Source organism: Glycine max, chromosome 20 (genome assembly GCF_000004515.6).
Source record: "Glycine max cultivar Williams 82 chromosome 20, Glycine_max_v4.0, whole genome shotgun sequence".
Taxonomy (NCBI): Eukaryota; Viridiplantae; Streptophyta; class Magnoliopsida; order Fabales; family Fabaceae; genus Glycine; species Glycine max.
Window position 1 is genome coordinate 37,018,215 of NC_038256.2, and position 23,372 is coordinate 37,041,586.

At 34.5% G+C, this 23,372-nt stretch overlaps 4 protein-coding genes across 5 annotated transcripts; 3 read left to right on the forward strand and 1 right to left on the reverse strand.

The window, feature by feature from the left end:
• Nucleotides 1–807: 807 nt before the first annotated feature.
• Nucleotides 808–3,254, forward strand: LOC100527029 (reticulon-like protein). Its single transcript, NM_001369258.1, has 6 exons — nt 808–1,042; nt 1,165–1,345; nt 1,661–1,802; nt 1,917–1,986; nt 2,072–2,248; nt 2,757–3,254. The coding sequence occupies exons 1-5, from the start codon at nt 991–993 to the stop codon at nt 2,239–2,241; spliced, it is 615 nt and encodes a 204-aa protein (NP_001356187.1). The 5' UTR covers nt 808–990; the 3' UTR covers nt 2,242–2,248; nt 2,757–3,254.
• A 1,971-nt stretch (nt 3,255–5,225) lies between these two features.
• Nucleotides 5,226–6,903, forward strand: SPX9 (SPX domain-containing protein 9). The gene is made up of 3 exons (XM_003555228.5): nt 5,226–5,809; nt 6,122–6,248; nt 6,521–6,903. Exons 1-3 carry the CDS (start codon nt 5,567–5,569, stop codon nt 6,901–6,903), a joined length of 753 nt encoding a protein of 250 aa, XP_003555276.2. The 5' UTR covers nt 5,226–5,566.
• Nucleotides 6,904–9,292: 2,389 nt separating this feature from the next.
• LOC100807031 (protein TIC 21, chloroplastic) lies at nt 9,293–11,895 on the reverse strand. 2 transcript variants are annotated; one of them, XR_420348.3, is made up of 5 exons: nt 11,473–11,895; nt 11,126–11,383; nt 10,762–10,965; nt 9,676–10,087; nt 9,293–9,400 (listed from the first exon to the last, which is right to left on the reverse strand). XR_420348.3 is itself a non-coding variant. In XM_003555917.4 (4 exons), exons 1-4 carry the CDS (start codon nt 11,878–11,880, stop codon nt 9,974–9,976), a joined length of 984 nt encoding a protein of 327 aa, XP_003555965.2. In that variant the 5' UTR covers nt 11,881–11,895; the 3' UTR covers nt 9,293–9,973. The 2 variants fall into 2 exon arrangements, 1 of the variants encoding a protein (XP_003555965.2); XM_003555917.4 differs by having other exon boundaries at nt 9,293–10,087.
• Nucleotides 11,896–16,149: 4,254 nt separating this feature from the next.
• LOC102667237 (receptor protein kinase-like protein At4g34220) lies at nt 16,150–19,684 on the forward strand. Its single transcript, XM_006605910.4, has 2 exons — nt 16,150–18,371; nt 18,836–19,684. Exons 1-2 carry the CDS (start codon nt 16,688–16,690, stop codon nt 19,477–19,479), a joined length of 2,328 nt encoding a protein of 775 aa, XP_006605973.1. The 5' UTR covers nt 16,150–16,687; the 3' UTR covers nt 19,480–19,684.
• Nucleotides 19,685–23,372: the final 3,688 nt, after the last annotated feature.

Sequence of the window (23,372 nt, forward strand, 5' to 3'; positions counted from 1 at the left end):
TATTGAAGTGTTTGAAATTTTGCATATTTTATTTATTTATGTTCATTAATCTGCAGGTATAATTATGATTTTGTCTAAAAATTTAATAAATAATATTATTTTATTCAAAATCACAATAAAAAATTCATTTTTAATTGCACAATAAAAATACATATTACACCCTTTTAATATTTTTTAATTTTTACAAGAAATTTTGTAAAATGGATATCAATTTAATAAATAAATATTTTTTCTTTGATGAGAGACTCTCAAAGATCTTAAATCGAAATCCACATATAATTTACACTTTACACTTTTAATTATAACATCTCACCCTAAAAAATAAGAAGTGTGTATGTATAACATGTATTTAAAAAAGTACACTAAAATTATGATATGACAATAAAAATATAGAGACACAAGCTTGTAAACTTAATTCACATCTTACCCACCAAGAAGTGAAAATAAAAGAAAAATATTAGACTAAAATTATCATACATCTCGATATACACACTAAACAAATTGTTACTACTAAATTCCGCAAAATAAAGTGCGAATATTCAGGCAACAATGTCTGTTTTTTTGCTAATTATTACTAAAGATAATTATCTCCTTTGGTATACACACTTCTTTTATATATATATACAGTTTTGTTTTCTTTATAAAATTTTAAGATGTAACTACTATCACACTCTTCAAAAAACTGTTATCACTATTTTCTTTAACTATTTTTTCTTTTTTTTAAAAAAAATATGTGTCTTTTCCGATTAGTGATGGTAAAATGAATAAATAATGGTATATCTTCCATTTGATGGGCCGGCCCAGCCCAGAATGGGGGAGGTTAGAACTTGGAACGAATGCCGTTTTGGCGTTTTCCTCTTTCCTCTTGTGCGAGTGCAATAGCAAAAACGAAAGGAAGAGCTACCGTAACCGTAATCGCACTGTTACTAATATCTCTATAGTTTGTTACTGACGCTGCACTCACCGCTAAACTAAATTTCCTCAACCACCATGGGAGATTCTAATCGGATTTCGGTTCACCGTGTTCTCGGCGAAGGCTTAGGTTCTCTTTCTCTCTCTCTGATTTTGGATCCTTTATTGATAGCTAGAATTTGATTGTGTAATCTGATAGTAAAGAAAATAGGAGTTGATTAATTTTGCATTTGATTTGATGATGTGTGATAGTTGCTGATGTGGTGTTGTGGAAGAATTGGCGTGGAGCGGTTGCGGTGCTCGTATCTGCCACCACATTGTGGTACCTCTTCGAGCGTGCCGGTTACAATTTCTTGTCCTTCGTCGCCAATGTCGTGTTGCTTCTCGTCGCTATTCTCTTTTTCTGGGCCAAAGCTGCTAACCTTCTCAATAGGTTTTCCACTTCCTCCAAATCATCTTCCATTTCCTAGATTAACGTCTCCGCTAGATTCATATACTTAATTTACTAATATTCAAAGTTTTGAATTGTTCGTGACTCAATTGAACATTAATGCGTTTTGAGGAAAAATAAATTATTGCATGTAGATAGATATTCTCTGTTGTCTGTTATAAAAATTTATGCTCGTGAAATTTGAATTAACGGTGAGGAATGCTCCGAGTCCTGCTAAAGTTTAGAGAGGTGTTTTAGTGTAGTGTTGAATATGCTTTCTTCACTCGAAGTAAAAAATTATTTTGTTTGATGATGCAGACCTCTTCCTCCTCTCCCCGATCTGGAGATCTCGGAGGAAACTATTGCCAGGGTTGCTGATGCACTGCAAATTTGGTTGAATCGAGCCTTGTCTGTTGCACATGACATAGCGATTGAGAGGAATTTGCTGCTTTGCCTCCAGGTATGGGGTTTGTATTTTCTTCTTGTCCTCGTTTTATGCTGAGTTTGATGAATGTAAACACTCTGGGTACAGAATTTTATGTTGACAGTTCTTTATATGAACTTGGTGAATCAGGTTGTTGGTGTATTGTGGGTAATATCTTACATTGGTAGTTTGTTCAACTTTTTGACTTTGATCTATATCGGTAAGTTCTATGCTGCTGTAGGTTTTACATGTTCAGTCTTTGTTGGCATTCCTTTGTTTTAATATTTCAATAACTTTCTGGACAGGTGTTCTTCTTAGCTTGTCTCTCCCTGTATTGTATGACAAATACCAGGACCAAGTTGATGGCAGGCTAGGTGTGATACATGGGGTTATTCAGACACAGTATAAAAAAATTCACAGTATTGTTTTAAGCAAGATTCCAAAACTCTCAAACAAAGAAAAGAAGGTGCAGTAGGAAAATGGTAAGAGCTTTTTTGTGTTGCCCCCTCCCCCCCCAAAAAAAAAAACCCAATAAAATACCACTTGCCTTTATTTTCACACTTCTATTTGCTTGTAATGTGTGGTGGTCTCTCATGTTAGCTTTTGGTGAGTTTCCATGTCAATTAAAGTGTCATTATAGAAGTTATATGCTGGGAAGCTGAAATAACTAGTTATTAGTGATAGTGGAACGGTGTAAAAAGCCTGCAGAAAGGGTATATTTTATAGGATAAATGGGGTTGTATGCATAAAAATGTGTAATTTGGTATTTTCTGGTAGTTATATCATATTTGTGCAAATTCCATTTACCGGTAATACCAAATCCGTTGGATGTTTTCATATGGAGACACTTTTTTGTATAACTTTTTCAACTAATAATTTTATTAATTTTATTTGAGTTTTATGAGCAATATAAATCAAACCTTCATTCTGTAAAAAACCTTTGAATTATCACTTGAAATTTTGGGTTAATTTCTTCCGTTTGAAATTCAGGGTGCAAATGGATAAATGAAGTCTAGTTAGGAGTGTACGATGAAGTGCTTGAGGTTTGGAATTTCTTTTTGCTGGGATTCTATCGCTCTGTTGATTGATGGTTAGAAGATGGTATGCTTATTCTTCAGAATCAGGATTGACCAATAGCTTTGACCTAGGTGCTTATTCTCTTATGATTTTCTATGTACCCCTTGGAAACATGATCTTTAATCAATGGGTATATTACCCTAGTTAAATTTCACCTGGATAAGATAGATTATCAGAGAGGGGAAACATAGAAAAGAAAAGACATGAAGAACTTGAATGTCAGTTTGTTTTTTTTAGGATGGTAACATGACATGATGGTTTTGGCCACGAAAAAGAGTTTGGTTGGGTTGGTTATATGATGTATTGTGGAAGTGTTTACTTGCCACTACAAGTACTATGATAATCTTTTCTTAAGTAGGAATACAGCACTGGAAATAATAATAATGGTAACAAATGTCTTGTCATTGCGTCCCCGTATTCCTAGCCCGAGGTTGGCGTGTGCTTGCTGCTAATGTGATTGCTAATTTATATTTCGTTTACTGACTACATTTGAGTTGGCTGCATGCCTAGATTACCAATTTTGAAGTGTGGCTTTTCTTTTCATGTTGTTGTTCTAATGACTCAAACTAAGGAATGTACATGGAGTAATTCACAAGTTTTTCGTAAGGATCGCCCTTGTTCTGTAATTAGATTTTGGAAACTGGCCTGATTTTGTTCGATTTAGTTGACATCTTCCAAATTAATGCTTTGGCTCAATGCAAAAAAAAAATCATTATGTTTTCTCCCTTGTTATGCATGTAACGACTTAACAAGTAATTTTGTACAGCTTAAATTGATAAAGAGTATAATCAAATCTCCTACGTACTAACTTATGAGTATTTTTTTAGGAACCCGTTAAGTTTAAATGCTATAGTCATTCCTAGTTACACTCCGTAGCAGCATGTGTAAACAATTCCGTAGATATCTAGATTTGGCCTATTTCATCTAATGTTTCTACACCCAAACAGATAACAATGCCGTCTTACCCAGATATAATATACGAATCGAGTGAACGAATCATTTACAAGCCAATTAGCCACATGCTTACATATGTTAAACGTAAACTCCTCATCTTTTAATCTAACACATTTAATCACGTAAATGAAATAATGCAATTAACCTCTTACGCAACTTAACTGATTGTATTCGGTATCACATTATTTGGGAGGTACCGAAACGCCTTTAGGCACAACTTAGAATCCTCCTTAACTCGATTAACATTTTATTGCCAATGTTGAATGCAATTCTATGAATTAAGATTTTGACACTGGTTTAAAAATTGAAAGTGTGGAGTGCTTGGTATTCACCGTTACAAAATGTAGGCATTTAAACGCATATTGAATACTTTTTTTTTTTACTCAGAAGGGAATATATATGAGCTAATCCTGAACTAGTGATGGTCCAACATCGATAGCTGTTAAATTAAATGTAATGTATAAAACCCGTTAAACAATTGTTAAAATAATTCACTGACGTATTAGAATGGGTGCAGTGGTCCAAATAGCTTAGGGGAAGACGTTCCCAACTGCTGACGCTAACCGAGAGACATGAAAGAATATGCTCCTCCTCTATGGAGAGAGGATCAAGGAAATATACTTTTAACACAAATTTGTACAAAAGTTCGCGGAGGAAAAGTAACATATAACACATTATATTGATTCAAAATTCCTCAACCTGCAGGCTAGAGTGATTTTTGAGATTAGGTCATGACTCATGCGAGGTGGTTAATGTCTCAATAATATTTTTTATTATCAAACTCGCACTCAAACTTCTTTCATTTAGACCAACTCGCGATTAAAAAAAAATATGTTTACGCAATATAGAAGCAGGAATTAATATGTTGTAACCACACCTTACAGAAAGAAGTAAAAGTTGCATTCCTTTATGAAATATGATCTTGAAGAATAAATTTTCAACTGAAGGCATCCTTAATTAGTGGCCTCATCTTCCCTCTGCAACCGAAGCTCGCTCCTCTATCCATGTGCATTATATTATTCGATGCACTCTTGGAATCAAATAGAAGCTTCATCGAACGCTTGGCAGAACTAACTTTTACTGTTTCATTGGCAGATAACAATAATATAACATACTCCTTAAACTTAACCATGTGGTCAAGGATTTAATCCTCCGGTCCAAGTTAGTTGGCAAAACTCAACTCCTTAAATAGATCTTAATACTTTCCTAAATTAGTGCCTAACTTTTCACTAAGAGATACCCAAGAAATTATTGTTTACCTGTATTGGATGGATTGGAATATTCCATGTTAACCAATGCACTGATTCCATGTATAAGCATCAAAATTTTATTGTTTGACAAGTCTAATACTCTAACTGCATGTGCAGTCAGAGGCATATATATGCTGAATATCCATGTATAATCGATATTTAGTTGTGATCCATCAACTAGTAAATTATAATATTCTGGTAAATTCACTATAGACTACAGTACATTTTTTGATTCGGACATTATGTGATCAATCCTAAGCGCCTTGTGGTGGTATTAGAAATAGAATACATACTATTATCCCTCGCATTACGGAAAAAGACGGATAAACCTATGCATATTGCGTGTTAGAACATGAAGAATATCCAAAATTCCACATTCCCTCCGCTCGAATATTCTAAATCCCAAACTCAATAAAAACTGGCATTTCATTCCCTTCAATCCTCTGCACCCCACCTACTCGATCACTAAGAAACAAAAAACATTATTCTCTTAGTGAATAACAGATTATTAGCATTAACATGAAGTTTGACAAGATCCTCAAGAGGCTGATCGAGCAGACACTGCCCCATTGGCGTGACAAATTCTTGTGCTACAAAATCTTGAAGAAACAGTTGAACGTTATGTGTCCCGAAGATGGCCAAGCTCTGCCCCAGTTGAATGCCAAAGAATTGGACCACTTCCTTAACCTCTTGCAGCTAGAGATTGCTAAGTTCAACAATTTCTTTGTTGACAAGGAAGAAGAATATGTCATCAAATTGAAGGTAAGTAACTATCCACATACACATTTCTTTCACGTTTTCCTTCCGTCTTTTATTGTTTGGATAAACTTCTCAATAAGCGAAAAGATAATAATGACGTAAAACGAATTTAACTTCTCTTATATAAAAATTAGTTTATGCCTAAGTTAAAATAAACCTTTCGAGAACTTCTATAAATTAGCTTTTGTACAAGCTAATTTAACTATGACATAAGTTTAATTCCTTATACCTTCTTGTTTTCTTTTACTAATTGTACTTGTTAAAAAAATTATTCAAATAGGACCATAAATATATAATCTGTGTTTTGTGTTGCAGGAGTTTCAAGACAGAGTTGTCGAAGCCGTTGATTCAAATGTAGACTTGATGTCATTAGGGAGGGAAATAGTAGATTTTCATGGGGAGATGGTTTTGTTAGAGAACTACAGTGCTCTCAACTACACAGGCATGTTATGTTCTAAGAGCTCATGCATGAATGCTATTATTGACTAAGTGTTTTTTCTGCCTTTTATTAATTGTGAAGAGAAGTTTCTTGGATGAGTTTAATAGGCATATACTTTCAGTGTAAAAGTTTTTACACTATTGTCTATCAACTAATCAGAATAGGTAAGACTTTTTTAAGTAGCTTTTATAAAAATAAACAAACGTACTATATATATATATAACGACTTGTGATAACTAATCAGAAGGGGATTGATGATAAATGTTTAAGTGCAGGTTTAGTGAAGATAATAAAGAAACACGATAAGAAAACTGGTGCTCTACTTCGCTCACCTTTTATCCAATCTGTGGTGAACCAGCCCTTCTACGAAATTGATGTTCTTAACAAGCTTGTAAAGGAGTGTGAGGTGATACTAAGCATTCTTTTCACCAATGGTCCGAGCTCATCGATAAGCCAGGATTTTATGCAAAATGGTTTTGGCTCCATGAGTGGTAATGAAAATAAAGAGACTGTAATGCAGGTTCCTGAAGAACTTTCTGAAATAAAAAATATGAAGAACATGTATATCCAACTAACTCTATCAGCACTTCATACCTTGGAACAAATCAGGGGTAGAAGCTCAACTGTAAGCATGTTCCCATCTTCTCCAAACAACTAGGCTTTGCAATTACAAGAGAATTGAAAGAAGAAGAAAAATTGCACTAGAGAAAGCAACCTAGTATCTAATAGTGAGAATAACATGGATCTACTTGTGTTTGTACATGGCTGATATTATAGAGACTAATGCAGCCATCCAATTAGTTACTCGGAATATATTACACATGATGGGTGTTGACTCTCAGTCTCATGTTTCCTTGTTGCCCTTTTCTGTGTTGAGGTCCTACTTAATAAATTTGTGTGATAGTTCAGGACTACCTATTAATTTCTCCGTAGGTGGGTGCGGCTTGAATTTTGGCCCTTATCTGTTTTGCAATGTACAAAATAATTTCTTCAGGCTTTGAGGTGTTATGAACTGGTCAACTATTTTGGTAGTCGCTATGAATGTGTTAACAATCTATCCCACTTTAGAAAGAGGTTGGAAAGGAAACGAATGAATACCATTTACACGTTTGGCTTCTTTTTTCTTTTTTGCCGTACAGTATTTTTAGGTATTCCCGTATTTAATGTCTACCTTTGCCCATTGGTATTTACTAGACTTATCTTTTATTCCCATTTTTTTTAACTTTTGATAAATCCTATTTCAATAATTAATTTAATATATTTTATTTTTGATTTTTAAGAAACTTATACATTTTATCCTCCATCATTTTATTGCTAACGTATTTGCAGTTTTTATTTTTTGACAAATTTTGTATCTAACTTTTTGTATTTTTTAACGAATTTTACATTTAACTTTTATACTTGTTAATGAATAGATAATAAAAGATGAAATTTATAAGTTTTTTAAAAATTAGGAATAACATACACCAAATTAATTTGTTGAAGGTAAAATAAAATTAAACCTTACTCAAGGCAACAACCAAAAAACTCTCGTCCTGTGATTCAACATGCTTTTGGTGTTTAAATGCCACAGGAGGATCGTGCAATTTACCTGTAATGAAAGGAGACTTTGGAGTAAACGGGCCCCATATAGTACGAGTTGACTCGATTGGCATGTTAAATTAGACTTGAGTCATAATTTCCCATATTAATAAAAAGGTTAAATATAACTTTCTCGGATATGTTTTACTATTATTTCATTTTAATATATTAAATTTAAAAAATTTATTTTGATTATTTATATTTTTTTAAATTTTATTTTAATCCTTTATATTTTCAAAAGTTTTAATTCAATCATTTATTCTAATTTTCATTAACAAACATCAGCGCATCATTAATTTTAAATTTTAAAATAATTAAAAATATATTCAATTGCTTACTTTTCTAATCTCCATCATCTTTTTCCACAAACTCCATAGTCACCATAACATAAAAATTGTAACAATTGTTCATTCAGATCCACAATTCCACCAAACAACATATCACCCTGCCCGAGGGTGATAAGAAGCTTTAGATATGACATGACAACAATAATTTTAGATCTTGTTTTAATTTTTAATTGTCATTATTTTAAATTAATTATTTAAAAATTAATAAAATACTAACGTTTGTTCATGAAAATGAAAATTAAAAAAAATATTAAAATAAAACTTTTAAAAATATAAATAATCAAAATGTAATTTTTAAAAACACATAGGACCCAAATAAAACTTTTAAAATTTAATATATTAAAACAAAAACTTAAAAGATTAAAATAAAACTTTTAAAACATAATATATTAAAGTAAAAAAACACTAAAATATAAAGGACCAAAAATAAAATTTGACATAATAAAAACTTTGATAGATTAATGATGAAACTTGTAAATATAAACTTTAAAAAATAAGTCACTTTTATAAATTAAATAAAATTAGACGTCTGCTTAAGCATATATAAGATAAAATAAGTCCAAATAAAGCAAGCAAGAGCTAGATTTTGGAGGAAGAAAAAAGTTATTCAAATTTGACTAATTTATTTTAACGACTTAAATTTGAAACACGAATTTCTCTTGATCAAAAATTGATTTACAGTTTGATTATTTTTCTATATCAATTTTCTCTTTGAATAAAATTTTATTGACTTAGTATGTAATAGATACATTCATGTTAAAAAGTAAAGAAAAGTAATACAATATATTTTTGAATACGGCTTAGTATGAGTGAAGAAAATCTTCCTTGATGAAAAAAATATATTTCTATGAAGAAAATTTATGATCATGCATTTAAAATGACTCTTAAAAATGTAACAAAAAAATTGACTCTTTTAACATTGAAATTACCGCCTGTGTTGACAGTCTTACTGACATGATTGAAGAAAGTTTTTAACAACTATTTGAATAAAAAAAAAGTTCAGTCCTTGAGAACCTCTAGAAAAGAGCCTCAAGCTTTCTTCTACTTTTCCTCCCATTTTTGTCGGAGCAAAAATTCAAAAAAATAAATAAATAAATACTTTGTGTTGGCACTTTAGTGTGAGTGAAAAATATAGTAAATGTTGGTTTGATCACAAGTGAAACCACGAAATTCCTGCATACGCAGTTCTTAATTCTTAGTCCCGACTTGCAAGTATCGATCAAATTCCTGCACACAAAACCCATTATGTGAATCCTGCATGAACCCAAACCAATACTGTACGAGATTCTGATGCATAATAAAGAGTGATGCAAATACAAAATCATGGGCAAAAAGTAACCCTAACAAAAAAAATCTGTTTCCTCAGACAAGGACTCCACATCATACTGTCAAACAAGCCGGCATGTATTTTGAAAAGAAACAAAAACCCGCAGATTGCATGACAGGTATAATATACAATTATTTCAAAGTTGCGTTTTGAAATTTCTCCTGTTGACACTTACCGTAGACAAGCTATGAAAGTAAGTGAAAACTCCAAAGCTGAGTGAAGACAATGCGATCTACCCCTGCCATTGTAATCATCTGCCCAAGGATCTTCATTTGTTGAGCAGTTATCATTCTTATTAGCAATATTGTACAGGTTCTTTTAAAATTGGAAATACACGATGAGGCCAATTGCCTAGGAAGAGGGCCTCAAAACGTTGTATCAAAACGCTGAACACAATTAATTAAGCAAACAACCACAGGAAACGAGGGACAATTTTTGGGTGTGATTTCATTATACTAGTCTCGAGGCATATATTATGCAAACTTGGGAAATGGAGTTGCTTCTGAAGGTGGTAATGTGACTGATCGCAACAACTCCAGTGAGAAAACAAGCCCAAGGAAATGAGAAAGAATAGTGTTCGCTGAAGCCTGTAAAACAAAGATAATATATAATGTTAATCATTTCTTGATGAGTGGGGCACCAAGCAGTCAAATATTGCTATTTCCACTGATGGGAAAAAAATATACTAAATACCATCAAAGCCTTCCTATTTTCAGAAGTCACTTACATTATTTCAAATTTGTTGCCTCTAAAGTATGGGGTGCATTTCAGAGGTGAAATTTATAATCATTGACTGGAAATTCAAGGGGGTAAATTTTTACAAATATATAGCTTGTATACATGTGCATGTATTTTATCACAATCTATATAACTCTGCAAATTTTCCCACTTGAATGCACTGTAACTTTAGAGGACTCAAATTCAGTTCATACCCTCTAAATATGCTTCTTGACACTTGAAAGCATTGTCATTATGAGAGTTCAATTGTTTCTGTTTTCAATCCGATTGTAATGTTAAGCTCCACCAATCCATACTTCAACCCCAAATTAACAGTAGTCAAGACTTGTCCCAAATTTCTCATTTATATACTTTTAAAATGAAGAAAAGCAATGGCAGATGCCAGAGAACCTAACAGATAGAATTGTTGTTCAGGTGGCAAAATGACGGTCATAACAGGGCCTATAAAGAGATGAAAACTCAACTTTCATCTGTATGAGAAGTTTTTCATCTGCAGAATGGAAACATTATATTGAAGACATACCTGCACCAAAAATACATCCAATGCGAGCACTGGGGTGCTACCAGGAGAAATTCCCTGATAGTACGGGTTTGCCGAGGAAGTGAGAGCCTTAGCAACTAACAATCCAACCGTGGCTTGCATCCCAAGAATAGCAGCACCCATCCCCAACAGGTTCAATACTATACCATTTTTCAAGCCTTTCACTACATCAGCACGAGGAGGTGCCTGCATACACAAGTAAAACCAAAGGCTAAGCCACCTCATAAAAAAATCACTAAATAGATACACACAGTGATTTCACATTAATATAACTAAGTGAAGACAATTGCAACTTGCAACAATTAACATCATTCAGCTCCCTAAGCAAATTCAATAATCCACACACCTTGGTAGGGTCATTTGAAGTTTTTCGAAGCTTCTCAGAGAGGCGAATATAGCCAAAGGACCAAAACACTGAAATGAAGGCAGCAACTATTCCACCCGCTGTGGCATAAAACGTGGCCGGAGATGTCACTTTTCCGGTGACGATGACGGAGAATGAGAGTATGACGGCAGCCACGACGGTGCACACTAGTTGGCCCCAAAACCCTAAGTTACCCAAACGCTTGAAGTACCTTGCCGTCTTCTCCAACCTCTTCGCCACCTGCAGCATAACAATACCACACATTGGAACCCTAGAAATGCATGCAATTCGAATTCGCAATCGAATAATCGAAAACTACTCAGCAGTACCAGCTCGAGTTTGGCCTTTTCTGATTCGTCGTTGGAGGGAGTGAAAGCCGGAGATACTTGCGAAGAAGCGCTTGCGGTGAAGGGAAGCTTCGTCCATGGTTGACGAGCGATAGAGTTACTAAATGAGGAAGAAGAAAGAGTCAAATTGAGAGGGAATGAGGGCAAGGAATTCGGGCGGAGAAATGGTTGCGGGAGACGAGGGGCGGCGACGGCAGAGGCTGAGAGCGGAACCGCCGTGAAGCTGCCGGCGCATGTTGCCGGCAGAAGTAGCGTCTGCATTGCTGTGAACAAAGAGGAGAGTCTCCGTTCGTCTTTTCTTTTTCCGTTTTGTGCTTTCGCTGATTCCCACGCTTTCAAATTCGGAATGTTAAAGGCCCACTTTTCGGTTGGGATTTTGCTCCATTTCATCTATCCCATTGGGCCTTCGTAACTGAATCATCGATGTGTTTTGTTAGGGAATTACTATTAGGACCCCACTTTATTAGAAATTTGTTTTTTTAACTAAAAAAGTTTTCGTTGTGTATTTCAACCAGATCTTGTGCCGGTATCCAACCTATATCTTGAAAAAGTCTTACTGAGATACACCACTGAAATATGTTTCAGTTGTGTATCTTGATAAGTGGGGGTGCCAATAACAATGTGGGAGGTGCAATAATAATGCCCGTTTTGTTATTCTGAGGCTGTCTTTTTCTAACTTCACACTCAGTTTAATTGTTGGAAAAAGTAAAACACCATTTTACCCCACCCTTTCCCCTCCCGGCCTCCCCTAACCGTTAATGAAATATTGAAGACCAGAACTAGACCATAGTCCATAATGGTAAAAGGCAAACTACTTATTATCATTATTGTTTTGTTTATGTTTATGTTACTCGTTTTCATTAACCAACGTTGTTAGACATTTTGTACTACGAAAACATATATTCCTGAAGACACGTGGTAAATAAAATGAAGGTTTAAAATTTCATATAAATAAAGTGGACTTCGTCGGGTGTGAGAATGTATTAGTTCGCTCTGAATAAATAAATTAATGCTAGGGTGATTTACGATTCTCGGAAATAATAAGAAAACTAGACGTTGAATCTCTTGTGCTATATTATATTGAACCCCATATACTTAGCAATTCAATTCAATGAAGTTTATAATCTTCACTTCGGCTATTGAGTGACAACTGAAAGAATCATTTAATCCAAAGAATAAACTAATTCAGGGGAAGGAAAAGATTATAATCATAAAAAAATAATTTAATGACTAAAATCATTTCCATAAAAAAATGCATGAAATTATATGATAATCAGGATGGCGGAGACACTCCTCCAAGGAATCACGAGGTCTAATTTTGGACAAAATATATTTTTAAGCATATGGTTTGATCATAAATAGGCAGACATGTGGTGAGGCAACGTTGTCATTATCGACCATGTTAGGTGATAAATACATAATGTGGTCACACGTGTCGTAGTTTACTGACCCATCAACGGGTAGTGCTGAGAAAACACCAAAAAGAAACAAATGCATCATAACCACTGAAAGAAAGAGTAAGACAACCTGAGCTAAAAAGAAAAGCTAGCAAAAGAGAAAAGTGGGATTCAAAGGTGGATACGGCCTGCCATCCCTTTAAACAACTTCGAATATAGATGGTTTAAAAAAGCAATCACTTTAGACAACTTTGCGCAAAGCATGACCGGATTTTTTGAATTTTACTGCACCACCATCCCTTATGTCACAAGTAAGAATGTAAGAGAAGATATTACTTTACCATTTCTTTTCATGCATGCACCTTCATTAATCATTAAACTTTCATCCATGCTGCTGTTGATTGTCTAGTGTCACTTTAGTCTAGTTTAGACAAGTTCGTGTTTGTTAGACTGTTACTATTTCTTTCTCTCCGTTTTCACGGGAACTCTTCTGATGAGGTAGAATTTTGCAATTGGGCAGGATAAATAATTTAGCCTCGTGTGAATAATCTACTCGTTAACCCAATCGCATATTGCCAATTTACCTATATATTGTAAGTAACGTTTTGCATGAGTTATTTAGTCCATAAAGGCATAAACAAAAGTGTAACGTTTTGCATGAGTTATATAGTCCATAAAGGCATAAATAAACGTTATTATCTGTTTACACATTTAACCACTGAGCTACGCATCTATTCTATTATAACAAATCAAAATTCAAGACAAAGGTCTAACATGTCAATCATAACATGGTCTCGCATAGTCACCACAGAAATCGATCTCATGCTTGTGTCTCATCTTATGCACACAATTCCAAAGGCACCATTCTTCTATGACACTTACATTTGCAGCCTACATTTAACTCGATAGAGTTCTTTTTTTTCTTATTTTGGGCCGTTTCTAATGACTCTTTGTCCTGTAGATGAGAAGAGGGTCACCATTTTTATCCATATTGATATCACACACTCCACAAGACGGATAGAGGCTTTTCACAAACTGATTCTCTTCTTGGTTTCCACTCTGGAACCATTGCTTCTAGTAGGGTCCTGTTATCAGCAGTTTGGGAAGACCATTCAATTTTTTTGTTTTCTGTTGCATGAGTTTTCCCAATCACACTGAAAGAAACTTCTGCAACATGCATAATAAAGTCAGTGAACTAAAATACTTCTACTTCCAACCCACCCCGTGGTATCAGCAATTTGTTCTCCAAGTTCAGAGCATAAAAAAGAAATGAAATCAATATCATCATTAACTTTTTATCGTCATAGATTAGAATTTTTTTAACGGACTTTGTGAAAGGACAAAGGTACTTTTTTCATTTTGCAAGTTGGAACGGAACGAACGATAACTATACAAAAGAATGTTTAATTAACCATTTAAAATAGTTATTTAGTCCCTACATGAAATTAATTATACATTTTAAAGTTTCATTCTTAAATATTCTCCTATTTTATAGCTCCAACACACTTCTTTTCTTGCAAGTTGCAAAATTCCTTAGATTGAGAAACCATTGGTAAGTCCAGTGATCCTGAAAAGATAGACAATCAGGCCTAACTAGTAGTTCCAGAAATCGTTGTTCGAAACCATTCCCACATTCTTCTCAGATAGTACACTGCATCTTCAGTAATCTTCTGTCGACTCATTGAAATGCGTCTTGAGAATTTAAGCAATCCAATCAGAAGTAACATTGCGTATTCATATGGTATTACTAACCTGAGCAGTGTCCTCGTTTTGTTTATTTAAAACCGCTAGCTCATGGTGTTGGACTGCGTTCATCTCAGAAAAGCTGAATTCTCATGTGAAAGTTTTGTCCCTTTACAAAAATTACAAGCATGCTCATGAATAAAATATATCATATCTTCAGTCTTTACATATATTAATAACTTCAAATCTGTGTGTGGTGTTAAAATAACTATGTAACCTCGTGACTCAGATTAAAAAAAGAAGACTTCGGGATTTTGGATTTTATATATGCTTTTCCCTACTGAAAAATAGAATATTTGTTTCTTAACAGTTGAGGGTTATGAACTTTTCCCTATTAAAAATCGTGACCTGCTCAGGAAGCAGTTAAGACTTAGACCTACATTCATGATGGACAATAATCAATCACTTTTAAGGTTGGAATTAAGATTATACACGACATGCTTTTTGAAGCCTTCAGAGTCCATTATTTAAGAAAATGATGGCGACACGGGCAGTTGCAAAATTGCAATGAGTTTAATTGTTATTGAAGTAGAGACATGTGAAGTCACAGGAACACCTTCCCAGTTATGGCTGCTATAAATGACCCTTAATTGAAACCCTCCATATAGTTTACACCCGTGACTCCCCGTTTTGTTATTAAACTGTACTACATATCAAATCAAAAGGCGCAAGTGTCCAAATGGTGATTAGTGACTTCCATAGCCAAAGAACATTTACAAATTATTTGTGATCGCTAACTACCTTTGATAATTTGACACCACTTCAGCATCACTGTCCCAATCCTTCAATTGTCTTTGACCATGATAGGAACCAAACGTAGGTGGTACCGAACCCAATGGAAACGGGGCATACACAAACAGAGAAAAGAGTGTCACCCGCCCCTTCAGGTCCCATGACCTTAACTTATTGTCTCACTGCATTTTCATAAGAAATTCCAGAAACTATCTATTGTCTCATTTTACGTTCATATTTACGAATATTTATTGAAAGTATCTTGATTATTAATTTCATTAACAAAGAAAAATATATTTCTAAGTAAAAAAATACTTAAATAGAAGTAATAATAGAGATACCCGAAATTCCTTTGCGATTTATTATGCCATGAATTGCATTGTGGTTGTCATTGAATCACCCTAACTGTTGTAACTCTTGTTTGCCAGCAATTTATTTACAAATGAGAGAGAGAACTACCTCCTGCTGTCTTTTTATTTAAGTATCAATGGAATTCCTAAAAATTGGTCTATATAACTCCTACAAGCTGTAAATTCCATGTCAATACAAACTGAATATATATATATATATATATATATATATATATATATATATATATATATATATATATATATATATATATTAGTACAAGTGTGAGGTTTTAAAAGGTAAAAGACGGTGTAAAATATGTACTAGAATCACCTTCCTAGAAATTTCATTTTTTTTCACCCACATCCACGGAATACTAAATTCACAGGGGTGGTGGGCTATTCAGATACTCTACAAGTTATGGGGTCCAACTCACTCGGGTGTCTTGTAGCACCAAATTAGATTCCTTTCGGTTCTATTTAGTGTAAAGAAATTTTTGTTCTTTTTTTTTCCTGAGACTTGAGAGAGAGAGAGAGAGAGAGAGTAGGCACAGCAGTACCATATAACTCACTTTTATTATCTTTCCTTCAGTTAGGTTCATTTCACTTCATCTGTATCAACTGCACAAAGCAGGAGAATTATCTTTTCTTTCTGCAGCCACTTTCTCTCTACAAAATCAATCCAATTCCTCCTTCATTTTCTCAGTACCCTCATTTAATCATTTTTCGTCCTCTCACATACAGCCTGTTTGCCTGCCACACTCTAACACATTCTAGCTACTCCCCAAAAGTTCTGCCACTAATTCTCCAACCCCCCAAAGCACCAAACTGATCAAAAGATTTGGTGAACAAAACAAACAAGTTGTAGTTGGTAACCATATCCTTTCACTATTTGTCTCTTCCCCTCTACACTAGCTCTTTTTCTACACCATGAACTTGTAGTTTACTTCTCAATATGTTGTATTGCCAAAGGGAATCATGAGCCTTAACTCTCAGAATCTACATTTGTGGTGGAGACTCTTATCCTTCCTTCTTCTACTTCTTCAATCTGTTACATCTCAATTTGTTACACCTCTTAACTCTGATGGGATTCACCTGCTTAAATTCAAATACTCCATCCTCAGCGACCCATTATCAGTCTTAAAGAACTGGAATTACGACGATGTAACACCATGTTCATGGCATGGTGTTGCATGCAGTGAAATTGGAGCCCCTGGTACCCCTGACTTTTTCAGAGTAACTAGCTTGGCCCTTCCCAATAGCCAGCTTTTGGGTTCCATTTCTGAAGACTTAGGCTTGATCCAATACCTTCGCCACATCGATCTTTCCAACAACTTCCTCAATGGCTCTCTACCCAACACTATCTTCAACTCTTCTCAACTTCAAGTACTTTCCCTCTCAAACAATGTTATCTCCGGTGAACTACCTCAGCTAATTGGTAAAATGACAAACCTTAAACTTCTCAACCTCTCCGACAATGCCTTTGCCGGTTTGATCCCAGAAAACCTCTCCACTTTACCAAACTTAACCATTGTTTCTTTGAAGAGTAACTACTTTTCTGGTAGTGTCCCTAACGGGTTCAACTACGTGGAGATTCTGGATCTGTCCTCCAATTTGCTCAATGGTTCTTTGCCAAACGAATTTGGCGGCGAAAGCTTGCACTACTTGAACCTCTCTTACAACAAAATTTCTGGAACAATACCGCCAGCATTCGTGAAACAGATTCCTGCAAACACAACAGTGGACCTCTCGTTCAACAATCTGACAGGGCCAATACCAGGATCTGAAGCTTTGCTCAACCAGAAGACAGAGTTTCTATCAGGAAATGCTGATCTCTGTGGTAAGCCTTTGAAGATTCTTTGCACTGTTCCCTCTACTATGTCCTCTGCTCCACCCAACGTCACCACATCTTCACCAGCCATTGCAGCCATACCAAAAACAATTGACTCAACCCCTTCAACAAACTCAACAGGAACCACCACCAGTTCTCAGAATGTCTCACAAAGTGGCCTAAAACCTGCCACCATAGCAGCGATTGTGGTAGGAGACTTAGCTGGCATGGCCCTTTTGGCCCTGATCGTTCTCTTCATCTACCAACAGAGAAAGAAAAGATATCCAAATCCAAAACTACACACTAATGCTTCTTCTGCCAACAACTCAGAAAAGAAACAAGAAACTGTTTCAAGACAAGATGCAGAGGCAAGAACTGTAACACCTTCACTTCCTTGTTCCTGCTTAACAATCAAAGAAGAAGAAACTTCAGAAGCAACAAGCTCCGACAGCGACTGTGAGAGCAGCACCGCAGTGGACATCATAGCAGCACAAAACAGGAACCTTCCGAAACACGGCACTCTTGTGACCGTGGACGGGGAGACAAATTTGGAGCTTGAGACTTTGCTTAAGGCTTCAGCGTATATTTTGGGAAACAGCCACGTCAGCATTGTTTACAAGGCGGTTCTGGAAGATGGAAGAGCCTTTGCTGTTAGAAGGATCGGTGAGTGTGGGATTGAGAGAATGAAGGACTTCGAGAACCAAGTCCGTGCCATTGCAAAGCTTCGCCATCCGAATTTGGTTAAGGTTCGTGGCTTCTGCTGGGGCCAAGAAGATAAACTCCTAATATGTGACTATGTCCCCAATGGCAGCCTCGCCACCATAGATCACAGTAAGTTCCTCTCCACCATCAATATCATTCATATGAATCTCTTAAACAGTTTATTAGTCGGTTTTAGTATGGTTTTCAAATTATAATTATTAGAGTTTCATCTGCTAAACCTAAATACAAACCTTGTATCAGATGCGTGTATTTTTTTGTAACGTGTTATCCGTATATTCTCCGTAATGAAGTTTTTTCATTCCAACCACATTTTTATTCCATCATATAACTTAAATTCGAGATCTTGCTCTGAAGAACCAAGTTTTAGTATCACTAGAACAAACAATTTGTTGTACAAAACTTATGTGTATGAATTAGTAAGATGAAACTCTAATTCTAATTAGGTATTAAAATTAGAATTTCACTTGATAAGCTGATACTCTAATTTTGATTAGATAATAATGCTTAATCATGTTATTTGGTGGATGTTATTGGATTTGTTACTGATGGGAGTTTAATTATATATGGTTTAGGAAGGGCAGGTGCATCCCCTTTGAACTTATCATTGGAGGTGCGGTTGAAGATAGCGAAAGGGGTGGCACGAGGGTTGGCTTTCATTCACGAGAAGAAACACGTGCATGGCAACGTTAAACCCAGCAACATTCTGTTGAACTCGGAAATGGAACCCATCATAAGCGATTTAGGGTTGGATCGGGTCCTCTTGAATGACGTAACCCACAAAGCAAACGGTTCGGCAAGGAAACAAGACCTGCCATTTGGTTCCATCCCCTTCTCAACAATGGGACCATCCACTAGCGGTGTGGGTCAAATGATGCACTATCAAGCACCAGAGTCACTTCTAAACGTCAAACCCAGCAACAAATGGGACGTGTACTCTTTTGGCGTGGTCTTGCTGGAGCTTCTAACTGGGAGGGTTTTCTCGGACCGTGAGTTGGACCAGTGGCACGAACCGGGTTCGGAGGAAGAGGAGAAAAACCGGGTCTTGAGGATAGCTGACGTGGCAATAAAGTCTGAAATAGAAGGGAGAGAGAATGTGGTATTGGCGTGGTTCAAGCTGGGGCTTAGCTGTGTTTCTCATGTCCCACAAAAGAGATCGTCCATGAAAGAGGCTCTACAAATCTTAGACAAGATCGCTGGTGCTGCTCCAGTCAATTAATTCTTCTCCATAATGATGTGTTTTCCCTTTCACACCCCGTTTTTAAGATCAAGGTGTTTAGCCTTTTCCATCTTTTGTTGACTTGAATTAGGCATATCAAGACATAGGAAAAGATTAGAGACAATTAAGTGTTTGTTAATTTATGCAAGGTAACAATGATTGTAACTTTGACCACTGAATCGAATCCTTGCCTGATCTTTATATATATAATTAAGGCGCATTTTTGGTCATGGACATGGGCATGCATGGCCGGTCTTGCTGACTATTAAGCTTGCGCAATAAGCGATCCATGTTTGTTTGGTCGTACATAAGAATGATGGGGGACTAGTGCTTCTGATTATACTGCACAAAATTTTGGACATGGTGGATCTCAAAGTCTTTGATATAATAGTGTGCACTCTTTATTTTTATTTTTTTTATCATCATGCGCGCCTATATAATAAAACATGTTAACAAAAATATCTTTTGCAGTCACAGTCCATCTTCGACAAATTAGTCAAATTTAAATTTCTATAAAAATATTCGCTTTTTTTAAAACATTTTCTTAAGAGAATTTGATAGTGATGAATATTTATTTTATTCAATAAAGTGGACTAAACGCATGCTTCATGGCACCAGTGGAGCATGACGTGGTTTCCTGGTCGGGGACAAGAAAAAATAAACAGTGTCAGGACGTTGTTGATGATGCGTTTGCATAGATGAGGAGGGTAGAGTATCCATTGATGCATGGCTTTTGTTTCTTAGCTAATCTTAAAATGATAGCTGTATTTTTTACATAATGACCAGCTCTCGTGTAGTGGTATTCAGTAATTCGTCCATGTTAATTTTTTTTCTTCTTTTATTCCATTTGAAAATATGATAATAAGGAAATTGTTCAGATTTAAATCCTAGCCACACAATTAGTAACTGGCCTTAGACGAGAAATAAATAAAAAAAAAAGTGAGACGCGTCTCAGTAGTTAACGACAAAAATCACAGTATGTTATATAATTAAAATTCAAAATTTATTATGCATGTAAATAGAATGTTAATTAATTTTGTATTATAATTGAGTTTTTTCCCCTTTCTTTTTAACAATTTAATACTTTGCAAAAAAAAACATAATCATGGTTTATGTTTGAAGTTGTAATAGTCGACTAAATCTCCAAATCGATTTTAAAAAGTTGAAAACTTAAAAAATGCATTTGAACTTTTGATTTGGTTCAATTTCAATTTTTATTGTTAAAATCAAACCAAATCTTTAATATATTTATATTGATATGTAGTTGTACCAAAATAAATATTGATTTGTAGTTATAAAAATATTATTTTTTTATTTAATTTTGATCTTCTTATTTTTTTTGTCTAACATTTATTTCTTTTATTTTTTATATTTTAATTAATTATATTTTTTTGGTATCTTAGGTGAATATGATAAGTTTAGATTTAAAAAAGTCCTCAATTCTTGTCTACCTTTTATATGCAAATTGAGGATTAAATAAAAATTATAAATTTTTTAAAATAAAAAAAATCAAAATCACAAGAAAAAAAAGTAAAAAGATCAAAATTTATAGAAGATTAAAATTACAGATTAATCAATCATTTTTAATACACTATTATTAAAAGTGGTTTGTATTGAAATTACTATCACGTGATCGTTTACTTTGCGATGTTTTGTTTTTGTTTGCTTTTTTTTATATCATGCTTATGAAAATATCATTTTCAAAAGTTGATTACAACTGATTTGGTTAATAGATTATGTTTAACTTTATTAATCGTCAAGCCCAAATCTTGTATCTAACAGTTCATATCATAAGCCCAAATCATCAAATCAAATTCAAACTACCAAGAATACCCTTTTATTAAAAGAAAGGGTATAATCGTCTCACCGATGAGCAAAGGACAGAATAAACGATGGCCCCTCATCTTCTTCATAGACAGGCTCTGTTGCTCCGCTTCCATAACCACCCCGCTGCAGCAGTCGTTGCGCATCACCGGCCATGGTGCAGCGCCCCCGCCAACCTACCTTCGGACTAAGCGGACGAGAAAACAAATCAATATTTATTGTGTTGTGTGTGTTATAATTCGGTGTGAAATATTGATATCGTTTGTGTTTGTTATTTTGGTATTCTATTTTTATATAAAGGTTTTAAGATATAATCTTTATTTGTATATGCGGGCTAAAAGCAGACAAATCGGAGGAACCGGTCAGAATAACAGAAGAGGTTCTAATCTTCGAAGACAATAACCTCAAGTTTATTTAATAATTATTTTCTTTCCTTAATTTTTTTTTAGTTTCTGAAAATTAGTTTTTAAAATTTATTTTTAAATTTTGAAAATTAATTTTCAGAATATAAAATAGGGAAATTGTGCAAAAAAGGTGAAAGTTGATATTACATTGATATAAGTGAAAGTAGATTTGAATCTCTTAAGATTTGAGTTTTAACTTTATAAATAAACATAATTGAGAGGAAGTGACTAGGTACTCCAAATCAGGGTGGGTAAACGGGTCCAGGTCTATGGACTGGCACGTGAGGTTTGTGGTCCGTGCGGGTTACTGACCAATTCTTTTAAACGGTTTATGGTTATGTCATATTTTTGAAATTCGTCCCGCTTAACCCGCAAACTACTATGCATGTTTGGTCCGCGGGGTCCGCGGATTGCCCTAAACGCACATTAAGTTTGATTTGTGTGATCCTGACCCAATTATATTAGGTTTGATTTTTTCTTTTTCACTTTAAACTTTTCTTTTAAAATAACAGATCAAGAAATATACTGGATAAGATAAAGATTTAAAGATAACAATAAAAGATTTAAATGAAAAGATGATAAAGATAAAAAATGATAAGATAACAAAAATAAAAGATTAAAATAAAAAAGATAAGTGATAACATGCTAAAAATCTTTCTTTTTTATATTTTCTCAATCTTTTTTCTTTTAATCTATCCTTTTCATATTTGCAAGCCATAAATAATAAAAATATCAATTCTTATCATTTAATCTAAAAATAATTGTTAAATAAATATTTTTAAAGATATTTCAATATATTTTTATTATAAAAAATAGCTCACATTATATTTAACCGTTATCATTGTAGCAGACTAAGAACACTTTTTCTCCACCACGCAGTCACGCATGTGCGCAAGTCATACGACTCTTTCCCCTGAAAAATAAAACGCGACTCACACTCACGCAGTCACGCGACACACCACAGCAGCACAGCCTCGGCCCACCATCACGTCACCACGCAAAGTACATCTCTTCTCTCTCTAGAATTTGTTTTTATCTTAATTTTTGTTGGGGCTGATTCATTGTTGTTGTATTCTTAAATGTGAAATCATTTGTTATTGGAGATGTTTAAATTTCATATTTTAGATTTATTGCTTGGATTTTCTTTTGTTAAGACATTATTTATTTTATTTTATAGATATAATTGATTAATTATTGAGATTTTATTTACATATGTATTGAACTTAATTTGATTGTATTGTATTTTTAATAAAATTGATTTTTTTTTAAATTAGGCACGCGGACCGCCCTATTTGACCTGCGGGGTCCATGGGACGGGGACAGATCAATTTATTTGGTTCATGTAAGAAGCGGGGCGGATTGGCTGGGTGGCTTATGCGAGCGGACCTTATGCGGGACGAGCCGGCCCGGCCCGCCTACCCACCCATACTCCCAATTAGTTAACACGTGTTTCTTGTGTCCGGTAAGTGAGTATAAAAAGTTTAAAAAGACTAAAAAACCTAAAATGTTAACACGTATTAGTTAACCAATGAGGACAAAATTGAGTTTTGATAATATACAATTTGATATATGTTTAATAGATATTTTCTCCGATTTAATTATAAATAAATTTAATTATTATGTATATGGATTAAAGAATTGAATTAATAATATTTTATTTAAATT